This window comes from Tupaia chinensis, unplaced genomic scaffold (assembly GCF_000334495.1).
Source record: "Tupaia chinensis unplaced genomic scaffold, TupChi_1.0 Scaffold000288_2, whole genome shotgun sequence".
In the NCBI taxonomy this organism is placed as follows: Eukaryota; Metazoa; Chordata; class Mammalia; order Scandentia; family Tupaiidae; genus Tupaia; species Tupaia belangeri.
Genome location: NW_006159773.1, coordinates 3,529,467 through 3,542,775, shown reverse-complemented (window position 1 = coordinate 3,542,775; position 13,309 = coordinate 3,529,467). Strand labels below are relative to the sequence as shown.

At 35.4% G+C, this 13,309-nt stretch overlaps 1 protein-coding gene across 1 annotated transcript in view; it reads left to right on the top strand.

Annotated features, from left to right (window-relative positions):
• Positions 1-13,309, top strand: part of ARFGEF1 (ARF guanine nucleotide exchange factor 1) — a gene marked incomplete at its 5' end in the record, with an annotated part of 157,794 nt that overhangs the window by 73,098 nt on the left and 71,387 nt on the right. Inside the window, 1 exon segment of the mRNA XM_014588595.1 lies at positions 5,259-5,493. Within this exon segment, the coding sequence (XP_014444081.1) occupies positions 5,259-5,493 (235 nt within the window).

Here is a 13,309-nt window from a genome sequence, read left to right as displayed (position 1 = left end):
CGTCTGAAAATTGCCAATATAAAGATAATAAAACCTAAAAGAAATGAATCTCGAAAGTCATAATGAAAAATACATTATCATTAAGATCTGACAGAATGCCCTAGGATGATACCTTCTCTGTAGGGAGCAGGAAGTACTTTCAGATAAGAAGTCACTTGTCTAATTTCCATCAAATATATTAATTTAAACTCTAGGAAAGTGCCAGTTTCGTGTATCATAAATGGTCAAATATCTTTCATTCTTATGATTCAAGTGTAACTAATTACTGCATGAAATTGAACTTAGAAGTTAAAAGAATGGCCTCTTTAATGTTGCAGCATCATGATATATAGCAGCATGACAATTTTAGAACTTTCTGGAGAGAAACTTTGGAGACTCAAATGACTTTAAGAAAGGGATGGTGAAATAGGGGGAAATGCAAACAATGCTACTGTAATAAAAAAATTTGAAAGTTTAGTTTCAGTATCTTAACTGCCAGCTAAGAAAGACCAGAGACAAATTAGTATGAAAACTTTGAAAGTTTATGGAAGCTACATTTGTCATATTTTCTGTAGTTTTTGTTTTATCATGTATTGGTTCAAGGAGAAACATCTTTCAGGCTCAGATGCCTAAAATTCTAAAATTAATCCTGAGCCAAAAATAAACTATTTGTTCTTTTGTACTTTGAAAATACAAGCTCTACAGAAGAAAGATTAAGGTTATATTGGAGTATAAACTTGGCTATATCCTATATATTTTCTAAGAATCTCTATAAAATTTTTTATTTCTTATTAGAGGAAAATAACTTTTCGCATTCAAAAATCTATCATTTTAGCATCTCATTCTGAATGGATGAGCACTATAAGAAGGAAATAAATGTTATTACTGAAGGCAGTTTTTGCCATGATTTTTAAATGTTTATTGACCTTAAAAGCCTCAGATATTTAGGGGCTGGCAAGTGGTGTGGTGGTTAAGGGTGCTGGACTCCCATATGGTTGACTGCAGTTTGAGTCCTGGACCTGGCTGCTTGCTTTTTCACTTTCTCTCTCTCTCTCTCTCTCTCTCTCCCCCTCTCTCCATCTCTCTCTCCCCCCCACCCCAATCAAATTAATAAAATAAATAAATAAAGTGAAATAAAATGACTCTAAATATTTTAAAAACAGCTTCAGGCATTTAGTTTTTCCAACTCAAATATTTAAAAAAAAGTGTGTTCTGAAAAAATGTTGGAAGGGAACCAGCAGTTAGCGTAATGGCTATGTCTCTGGACTCCCATGTAGTCGACCGCGGTTCGTGTCCTGGACCCGGTGGCTTAAATCTCACACCGGGCACGTGTGTGTGCATGCCCAAGATCCCAAGAGGAGAATGGAGGAGAAGGGATTGCGGCGTGACCATCCCCTCTGGGGGGTGATTTCTCGCTTTCTGTCTCTCTATCTCTCTCTGTCTGTCTGGTGAGCGCACACGCCCTATAGCGAAAACCTCTCCAAAAAAAAAAAAAATGCTGGAAAAAGAAAATATATGAATTTTGAAGAATACTTTGTGGGGAGCAGGGGTTCATTTAGCCCTGAATAAAGAGTGACTTTTGGTTTTGGAGGGTTGTGGTCTTCAGCATTATAGCAGATTTTTATGAGGAGTAATGTAAATTAATTAGCATCCTACTTAGTGTGTCTAAATCAGATATTAGGAAATTTTGCTTGAAGACCTTTTCACTTGACCACCAGAGTCATTAAACATTGGAATTGAATACTGAATGAGACTAAATTTTCCATCTTCAGAAACTGCTCTTTTTCCAAAAGACTATAGTGCTTTTTATTTGAATGCTTTTTTTCCCCTCAAAAAAATCAATGAGCCTTTGTAGTTAGGTTATTTTTCTGTTGTTGAGGGGTTTGGTTTTTGTTTATTTTTTCAAACAAACTGGGTCTGTTTTGTCATAATATTCCTCAGGAACCAAAGTAGCTGGGACCTCAGACACATGCCATTACACTGGACTTTTACAGCAGTCTGGTAACTGGATCTGGATCTCCTGTGTGTCCTTTGTATGTCACAGCAACAACTCTACCAGCATGTCATAGGCGGCCATAGTTGGGCCTAATTCTCTTTTTGCCTTAGCTTCTCTATGTATTGTTTGGCCTCACTAAGATGTTAATCCAGGGATGGCAGTTGGTATAATGGTTAGATCACTGGACTCCCATTTAGTCGACCACAGTTCAAATCCTGGACCCGGTAACTTAAAACATATGCTGGGCACACATACATGTATCCAAGATCCCGAGAGGGTAATAGAGGAGAAGAGATTGTGGAATTGTGGCTTGACCATTCCCCTGGGGAGTAGTTTCTCACTTTCTGTCTGTCTCTCTGGTGAACTCACATACCCAATAGCAAAAATTTCTCTTAAAAAAATGATGTTGATCCAGGTAATGTTCTTCAGTTATAATATGAAATTACCCCATGAAAGACTATAGACTTCAATTTCTTTTTTCTTTTCTGTTTTTTTTTGTTTGTTTGTTTGTTTGAAGTTTTTGCTACAGAGCATTGTTTGCTTACATGCCACTGGCTGGCCCTAGACCTCAAATTTTTAGCCTCTTTTGCCTAGCAAAAGTATAATTGGCCCAGCCACTGTGGTACACCAGTAAAACACAGTGCCCTGCAAGGCTTGAAGCCACCTGCCTACTGTAGGTCAGCCTGGAAACAGACTGTGTGCCCAAGATCCTGAGGAGCTAGAGGACTGGGAAGTGGGTGTGGTATGGCAGGATAGTTGTCTGTGGTGTTTTCTCACTCTCCAGTTCTCACATGTGAACTCGATCATAAAAAGAAAAAATTTGGGGACTGTGTGGTTTGAATCCCAGATCTGACAGCTTAGAAAGCAGGCCGAGTGCCTATGTGTCCCAAATCCCAAAAGAAGAGGTGAAGAAGGAATTGTGGTATGGCCAATCCCCCTGAAGGATGCTTCTCAGTTTCTCTCTCTGTTTCTACAGAGAGTGCACACACCTATGGCAAATTAAATAAATAAGTAAGAAAAAGAAAAAAATTGTAATTTATTGTGTTATAAGACCATCATTTGGGACCAGTAGATGGCATAGCGGTTACATGCTGGATTCCCACATGGCTGACAATGGTTCCAATTCTGGACTTGGTGGATTAAAACTCAGGTGTGTGTGCATGCATGTCCAAGATCCCTGGAGGAGAGTGGAGAAGGGATTGCAGTGTGGCCATCCCCCTGAGAGGCGATTTCTCACTTTCCCTCTCACTGTCTCTGTCTCTCTCTCTCTCTGTTACCAGCAAGTCCATACACCCTAAGGTGAAAAGATCATCATTAAAGTTTCGTACATAGTAGGTGCTTAATCGATGAACACAAGAATAAATCTGTTACTTTTTTGAGCATATACTATGTACAAGGCATTTCAGATTCTGGGGATACAAAAATAAAACAGTTATAACAGAAACCTTGTGTGTGAGAGAATGGGTAGTTGCAGGATTTTATTACTATAGTAACAGAAGAAAGCTCATAAATGTGAGATAGACAATGAAAACGTAGTGAGTAGAGTAGACCTTGGAAGACTAAAGCATTAGAAGAGATACTTGTCTTGCTCCATGTTTTCCTATAGCTATTTAAAACTTACCTCTCACTGTTTTTAACTTGATTTATCTAAGCATCATTTTATGATGATATATTTGCTGCACATATTCTGAGGTTAAAGGAATGGCCATCCTGGAAATAAGGCTCTGTAATAATGAGCCATGGTATTATTGGCTTATTTTATTTCAAATAAATTATTTTTGTGATACCCACATACATGAAATTAGGTATTCCTTGTGAGATTTATGCAGGTCCTTGAATTACATCACACTTACCACAATACAGATTTTAGGGTAGAAATCAAGAGCAGTTAATTTTACTGTACTGTGTAAATGTGTCTGAATACAGCATTTGGGATTTTTTTTTTTTTTAAACTACCAACCACTAGGATATTTAAGTGTGTGCTGCATTTGAAATATTGCTTGAACGCAATTTCCTTGATCTGTTGGGTGTAGAGACTTGCTTCCATAGGAGAAAAAATATGTTTCTGAAGTACGATCATTTAAAATGATGGTAGTTATCAGAAGCATGGCCTAGCTTATAGATCAGGAAAGAAATTTTTTAATTAAAGGAAAAATTTTGCTTTTCAGCTTTTCTTAAATATTAGAATAAATGAGCAAGCTTAAATTAAGGGACAAAGGTTTTTATAAGTTCTAAATCCTCTACTTATTTCAAAAGTGAAAAAATTCTAAATGGTTACCAAAGAAGTAAATTTGACATAATGCTGTAACTTGTTAATAGAACATAAACTTTTTTAAAATTTAATTTAATTTAATTTTTTTAACTTTGTAAAATTTCATTTTCTTTTTTACATTCAAATCACATAATTTAGTTTACAAACTGAATATTTCAACATGTGAACATTTCTCCCTAGTCCAGTTGATAAAACTATAAAAGTATCTTCAACAGATAATACCACATTTCTTTTTTTTTAAAAATTGATGTTCAAGATTTTTGAGGGCAGGACCAGCAGTTAGCGTAGTGGCTATGTCGCTGGACTCCCACGTAGTCGACTACGGTTCGCGTCCCGGACCTGGTGGCTTAAAACTCACGCCGGGCGCGTGTGCGTGCGTGCCCAAGATCCCAAGAGGAGAATGGAGGAGAAGGGATTGCGGCGTGGCCATCCCCCCAGGGGGTGATTTCTCGCTTTCTGTCTCTCTGTCTGTCTCTGTCTGTCTGGCGAGCGCACGCGTCCTATAGCGAAAAAACCTCTCAAAAAAAATAAAAAGATTTTTGAGTGGCATAACTAAGAAATAATACACTAGAACTTTTATATACCAAATACAGCACTTAATCCAATAAATAAATGCATGATTTCTTAGGAAAAGTATGGTTGTGCAAATAAGGAACCAATGCATAAATCTTCAAATTATTTTTCCTTTTCTAGTGGAACACTAGGTTAAGTTAAACATTTGCAGATAATGTTCTTTTTCTTGTTTAAAAAGTTGGTAAAATTATGTGCTGCAAGGGAACATTAGAAGCACTCATTGTTAGTGGCCAGGATTGTTCATGTTCTGAACTTACTTATAATGATGTAGAGATTTCTCTTCCTCTCCATTTAGAAAGTTTGAAATTATGTAGTACCAGGAAATATCTTTGGAAAAACCTGTTATTACCACATGCTAAACTTGTCCATATACTGTACCTTTTTCCTTTTCTTTTCTTTTCTTTCTTTTTTTTTTTTTTTTGTTTTTTTACATTTTAGGTCTCATGAGTTACGATCCAAGATTCTTTCATTGCAGTTACTTCTATCCATTCTGCAGAATGCAGGACCTGTTTTCAGAACAAATGAGATGTTTATTAATGCTATTAAGCAATATCTGTGTGTTGCACTCTCAAAAAATGGAGTGTCATCTGTTCCAGAAGTTTTTGAGCTTTCTCTTTCCATATTTCTGACCTTGTTGTCAAACTTCAAGACACATCTGAAGATGCAAATTGAGGTATGTTTCTGCATTTAGGCATTATAATGTAAGATTACTGTTGGACATTTCATTTGTTTCATATTAAATCACTGGAAAGTTTTCTGGGATGTGAAGTAATAATTGTATATTGTCACTTACATCTTTTTATTATTATTATTCATCTATTCTGCTAATTAGTATCTACAAAGTACTAGGCATTGGTAACCACTAAAAATAACAAAATGAAATACAACGTAGACCTGACCCAAGGAACTTATAATAGTTAAAGAAATGGTTCTAACTCTTGAATTAATTTGATCCTTACCTTAGCTTTACCACTCTATGTATATATGTAAGAATGAATTTGGTTATTCTAAAAGAAAGCTTCAAATATATTCTGTGTTTACTCAGACATACATAATGGATTTTTGGAAAAGTCATGACACATTTTTACATAGAAAAACAGAAATATGTCATGACTTTTCCAGTGACCCAATATGTATATTTTTTAATTTGCTATTGAGTGTGTGCACTTGCTGGAGAGAGAGAAAGAAAGCACACCCTGTCAGGGGGAATGGCCACACTACAATCCCTTCTCCATTTTGCTCTTGAGATTTTGAGCACATGGGCACACGCACCCAGCATATTTTTCAAGCAGCTGGTTCTGGGACTTGAACAACATGGTTGGCTTTGTGGGATTCAGCTGCCTTAACCACCACAACGTAGTCTGGCCCAGGGTTATTTTATTTTGGGAGTTATATTTTAAGGCAGTGGAAAAAATTAATTTTTGCTTTGTACCTTTGTTTCTAATAGATATGTTCCTAAAGTTTTCTCCCAAGATTTTTGGAAATAGCAGTCATTTGGTTCTAAAATATTTTCAGAGAGTTAATAAAGCTAAATTAGGGAATTTTCCAACCACATGTGCATTTATTGTACAAGGTACCTGTTTCTGACCTTTCAGTTTTTAATTTTCAAATAATTCAGGACTTTAAAACAGTACTGTATGTTTTACTGATTTAATACATGGTTTTTCCAACCTGTCATTTGTTAAAATATTGTTCTCGTTGAAACATTATATTTTTTACAAATACTCATTTTTATGTTAGTTTGCACTTTTATGTTATGTTTGATATGATATGCAGTTTATACTTTAATTTTTGTTAATTTTATATTTAACTCAAGACTAATAATTTACTAGTTCAGTAAAAAAGATACATTTTTATTTTCCCAGAATTTTGAGATGGTTAAAATAACTATTATTAATGTTCTGTAATGGCTTTCAAAATTCATTTAAAACATTATTATGGAAATGAAACAGAATAGGCGTTGGTATTTTAAGTGAAGAGTTTTAAAACTTGGGCCATATTTTTGGTTAGTACGTGATTTTTGGTGTCTATATGTTGTCAGGTTTTGTAAATTTTTCATTTATCTGTTAAAATAGTACAAGGCCTTTATTATTTTTAGGTAGTCTTTTCCCATTGTCTTCAAGAACTACAAATAAAAGAGACTAAAAAAAAATTGTTTTGGAACTTTTGCTTCTGTTTTAAACCAAAAGTATTTCATTTGGTGATGCAGCATTTAAATTAATATTAAAGGGGCCGGCAGAAGACATCATGGTTAAGATGCTGTATTCCCACATAGCAGACAGCAGTTTGAGTCCCAGACCTGGCAACATGCTTTCTCTCTCTCTGCTTCTCTCTGATGAACACATGTGCCCTGTAACAAATTTAAAAAATAGTAATAATGATAAAGTAAAATAATTTAAAATTAATTAATATTAGAAAAGTTTGTACAGCTAAATAACTCACAGAGTTTTGTACACTGGGACTCTCTTTCATGGAGACTTGGGACTGTTTGCTAGGCTGTGTACTGTATAGATTTGTATGGAACTAGATATCAAAAAGTAAAGTCAGGATTTTACTATTCTTGCAGTGCTAACTTAGGTTATTTATTTATTTATTTTTTTAAGAGAGGTTTTTGCTATAAGGTGCATGTGCTTGCCAGAAAGACAGAGACAGAAAGCAAGAAATCACCCCCTGGGGGGTGACCACACCACAATTCTTTCTCCTCCATTCTCTTCTTGGGATCTTGGGCACGTACCTCCCTCCCCCCAACACACACACACACACACACACACACACACACACACACGTGCCCTGTGTGAGTTTAAGCTACCAAATTCGGGACTTGAACCGCGGTCGACTACATGGGAGTCCAGTGACATAGCCATTAGCTAATGTCCTCCTTACCCTCCTCCCAGATTTATGTTATTTATTTATGCTGGTCCTGAGTTAACTTAGTTTTTATAAGTCTTGGAAATAAGTAAACTTAGTTTACTTTGCAAAAATGAATTTAAAAGGAAATAATCTCATTATCCCCTGTCAGTTCATACATGATACATTCTCATTATAGAGCTGTTGGAATACTGTTTTAATATTTTAAACAGATCAGGTTTGTTGCACTTTCTGTTGTCCCTTGAGGGGAGATAACAAGGATAAAATGAGATAAAGTATAGGTATACTTCTGAAAATGCAATCGTATTCAAATTCAAGATGAGCCGTGTTCAACATGGAAAAAAACCCAACATATATAAAAACCTAAGTTTGCAAAGCAAAAATTAAGATCACTGTTACATAAAGATTCATTTTACGAGATCGTTCACTTCAGAGTTTCTATGAAATGATTTTTCCACAGAAATTTATTTTAAAAAGTAGTTTATATACAACTTTTCAAAAGCACATTATGTGAAGACAGTGTACATTATGATAGAGCTATCGATATTATTCTACTGCAGATATTATAGGTACTCAATAAATCATTAAAATTTGATTTTTTAAGAGTCCCTTTTGATGGTATGACATCCTGTATTACAATAATTGGCTTTTGCTTATTAGTGCAATTTGATAAACCACAGATAGTAGCTAATGTCCTCCTTACCCACCTCCCAGATTTATGTTATTTATTTATTCCATAAATCAGAAAATCCCAAACTTTCTTGATGCACGCCCACTATTGGATTCTCTTGTTTTTTTCTTGATGCACTTAGGCCAAAAGTAATACCTATCAGTTTTATTTATTATGTAGTTGGGGCCAAACAACTTAATACTTTTCTTAACAAACTAGTATTTATTTTTAAAAATACTACATATTAATTAAAAACAAAATAATATTTTGATTTTATTCTTAACCACAATTTTGAGATATGTATGTCTGTTGGACACTGTACAACTCTTTAGACGTTGAGATCAGATTGGACACTGCCACATTCATTCTTGTTCTTTACTGATTTTCATGTAATACTTTCTTTTCATCATAGCAATTACCAAAACTTGAATTTGCAAAGATAAATAATGTCATTAAAATAAATATCGTGTGTTCTAATTAAATCTGTAAACAGTCTTTGAGGGTATCTAATTGAGGTATTTCTCTTTGAATTTCACCTTAAATATACTCAGGGCATCCATGTGGGTGGATCATTCTGGGGAGACTTGATGCCATGTTTGGGAACTGTATTCATAAATATTTATTGAATACCTACTGTGTACCATGCAGTGTGGACGTAATGCGTAGCATTATGGTCCCTGGTCCCTACCCCCTTACAGTTCATAGTCTTTCGGAAATACTAAATTAAGCAAATATATAGAAAATTTTTTTATTTTTATTTTTATTATCATAATCTTTATATTACATTGGATTACATATAACTTTATAGTGTATTACATTGCTTTTCCTCTTCTCTTCACTTACCCCATTCCACACTGTCCTATTCTCATTAAGTACCTTCACTGTGTTTATGTCCTCCGAATTTTTGCTCTCTATTATAGAGTGCGGATAGTCGGTATATATTGAGTGGATACATACAATATCTTTCTTTCATAGCCTGGCTTACTTCACTCAGCAATAGATCCTCCATATCTGACCATTTTCTATCAAATTCCAGGGTCTTGTTATTTTTTATGGCTGAGTAGTATTCCATAGAGTATATATACCACACTTTTCCAATCCATTCATCAGTTTGTGGACATTTAGGTTGGTTCCATGTCTTGGCAATTGTGAATAATGCTGCAATAAACATGGATGTGCAAGCACTTTTCTGACTGAGCGTTCTCCTGTCTTTTGGGTAAATACCCAGAAGTGGGATTGCTGGATCAAATGGTAGTTCTATTTGTAGATCTTTGAGGAACCTCCATATTGTTCTCCACAGTGGTTGAACTAGTTTACATTCCCACCAACAGTGTAGGAGGGTTCCCTTTTCACCACATCCCCGCCAACACTTATCACTTTTTATATTCTTAATCTTTGCCATTCTGACAGGGGTTAGGTGGTATCTCATTGTGGTTTTTATCTGCATTTCCCTTATGATGAGGGATGTCGAGCATTTCCTCATATGCTTTTTGGCTGTTCGTATGTCTTCCTTAGAGAGACTTTTGTTCAGCTCACTTTCCCATCTTTTAATCGGGTTAATCATTTTTTTTCGCATAAGGCACTTGAGTTCCCTATGTATTCTCGTTATCAGTCCCTTGTCTGAGGCATATTTAACAAAAATATTTTCCCATTCTGAGGGTTGTCGGTTCACACTTGTTACTGTGTCCTTTGCTGTGCAGAAACTTCTTAGTCTAATATAGTCCCACTTGTCTATTTTAGGGATTATTGCCTGTGCTTTGGGAGTCTTATTTAAGAAGTCTTTGCCTACTCCAATGTCTCCCAGAGTTTCCCCAGCATTTTCCACAAGTAGTTTTATTGTCTGAGGTCTTAGGTTCAGATCTTTGATCCATTTTGAGTTGACTGTTGTTAATGGTGAAAGATGGGGGTTCAGTTTCATCTTTCTGCAGGTGGATACCCAGTTTTTCCAGCACCATTTACTAAAGAGGTTTTCCTTTTCCCAATGGATTGACTGATATCCTTTGTCAAAGATCAGTTGGCTATAAGCTTTGGGAGTTATTTCTGGGGTCTCTATTCTCTTCCATTGGTCCACATGTCTGTTTTTATGCCAATACCATGCTGTTTTGATGACCACAGCTTTATAGTATATCTTGGGATCAGGGAGTGATATGCCTCCTACTCCATTCTTCTTACGCAGGATTGCTTTTGCAATACGAGGTCTTTTATGGTTCCAGACAAATTCTATAATTGTCTTTTCTAGATCTCTGAAGAATATCTCTGGTATTTTGATTGGAATTGCATTAAACATGTAGATTAATTTGGGTAGAATTGCCATTTTGATTATGTTAATTCTACCAATCCAGGAGCATGGGATGTCCTTCCACTTTTTTATGTCACTTTCAATGTCTTTTTTAAGATTCTCGTAGTTTTCTTTATAAAGGTCTTTGACTTTCTTAGTTAGGTTTATCCCTAGATATCTTATACATCTTGTGGCTATGGTGAAAGGGATTCCTTTCTTCAGCTCTGCTTCATTCAACTTGTTGTTCATAAATAGAAATGCTATAGATTTTTGGATATTGATTTTGTATCCTGCCACCTTACTGTATTCACTTATTACTTCAAGCAGTTTTTTCATGGATACCTTTGGGTCTTCTAAGTATACCATCATGTCATCTGCAAATAAAGATATTTTCAACTCTTCTTTGCCTATTCGAATGCCTTTAATACTGTTCTCTTCTCTGATTGCAATAGCTAAGACTTCCAGTACTATATTAAAGAGCAGTGGAGAAAGTGGGCAGCCTTGCCTAGTACCTGTTTTCAGAGGAAAAGCTTTCAGCTTTTCCCCATTCAGTATAATATTAGCTGTAGGTTTTTCATAGATTGCTTTTATTGTGTTCAGAAATGACCCTTCTATACCAATCTTACTGAGAGTCTTAATCATAAAAGGATGTTGTATTTTATCAAACGCTTTCTCCGCATCAATTGAGATGATCATATGGTTTTTATCTTTCTTTCTGTTAATGTGGTGTATTACATTTATGGTCTTGCGTATATTGAACCACCCTTGCATCCCTGGTATAAAGCCTACCTGGTCGTGATGAATGATCTTTGTTATATGTTGTTGGATACGATTTGCGAGTATCTTGTTGAGAATTTTCGCATCTATATTCATCAATGATATTGGTCTGTAGTTTTCCTTTTTTGTCATATCCTTATCTGTTTTGGGGATGAGGATGATGGAGGCTTCATAAAATGAATTTGGAAGGTTTCCTTCCTTTTGAATCTTTAGAAATAATTTTAGTAAGATAGGGGTTAATTCTTCCTTGAAAGTTTTGTAGAATTCACAAGTGAAGCCATCTGGGCCTGGGCTTTTCTTTGTTGGGAGATTATTAATTACTGATTCAATCTCCTGGCTTGTTATAGGTCTATTCAGATTCTCTATGTCTTCCTGATCCAATCTTGGTAGTTTATATGCATCCAGGAATTTGTCCATCTCCTCCAGGTTATCTTGTTTGTTGGCGTAAAGTCGCTCATAGTATCCTCTAATGATATTATGTATTTCTGCTATGTCCGTGGTAATATTGCCTGTTTCATCACATATTTGATTAATCTGGTTTCTTTCTTTCTTCTTCTTGATCAGTCTAGCCAATGGAGTATCGATCTTGTTGATCTTTTCAAAGAACCAGCTTTTGCTTTCATTTATTTTCTGTATGGTTCGTTTATTTTCTATTTCATTTATTTCTGCTCGAACCTTTATTATTTCTTTTCGCCTGGCATTTTGGGGGTTCGTTTGTTGTTGTTTTTCCAGTTCTCTGAGGCATGATGATAAGTTATCTACTTGCCATCTTTCCATCCTTTTCTTATGTGCACTAATTGCTATGAATTTCCCTCTTATGACTGCTTTTGCTGTGTCCCATAGGTTCTGGACACTTGTGTCCTCATTATCATTTGTTTCCATAAATTTGTTTATTTCAGCCTTAATTTCTTCAGTAGTGAAGAAGTCATTCAGAAGTAGGTTGTTCAGTTTCCATGTGTTTGTGTGTTTTCGGGGTTGTTTCTTGAAATTAATCTTGAGTTTAATTCCATCATGGTCAGAGAAGATGATGGGTACATTTTCTATGCCTTTGAATCTGTAAAGGCTTGATTTGTGTCCTAATATATGATCTATCTTTGAAAAGGTTCCATGTCGGGGTGAGAAAAATGTATATGTTGTGGATGTAGGGTGGAACGTTTTATAGATATCTGTCAAGCCCATTCCATTTATAGTATCATTTAAGTCCTGTATCTCTCTATTTATTTTCTGTCTTGAAGATCTGTCTATAGGAGATAATGGGGTGTTGAGATCTCCAACAATTACAATATTTCTCCCTCTCTCTCCTTCTAGCTCCAGCAATCTTTCCCTCACATATTTAGGTGCACCTGAGTTGGGTGCGTAGATATTTATAAGGGTTATGTCTTCTTGCTGGATTACCCCATTTACTATTATATAATGCCCTTCTTTGTCTCTTACAGTCTTTGTCTTGAAATCTATTTTGTCTGAGATCAATATCGCTACTCCAGCCCTTTTCTGATTTCCATTTGCATGGAATATCTTTTTCCAGCCCTTTACTTTTAGTCTATGTATGTCTTTATTCATAAGGTGAGTTTCTTGTAGGCAACAGATAGAGGGTTTCTGTTTTCTTATCCATTCAGCCAGTCTATGTCTCTTAACTGGAGAATTTAATCCATTGACATTCAATGTAATTATTGATATTTCCATACCTGATCTTATCATTAAATGAGCCATTTTCTCGGTTGCTTCTCGTATAACTGTCTGTCTGAATTTTTAGTTTTCCTTGTAATAGTATTCCCTGCAGAACCTCTTGAAGAGCTGGTCTGGAATTGGTAAATTCCTTCAAATTTTGTTTGAGAATGTTTTTATCTTTTTTTCCCATATGAAAGATAATTTTGCCGGGTATAGTATTCTTGGTTG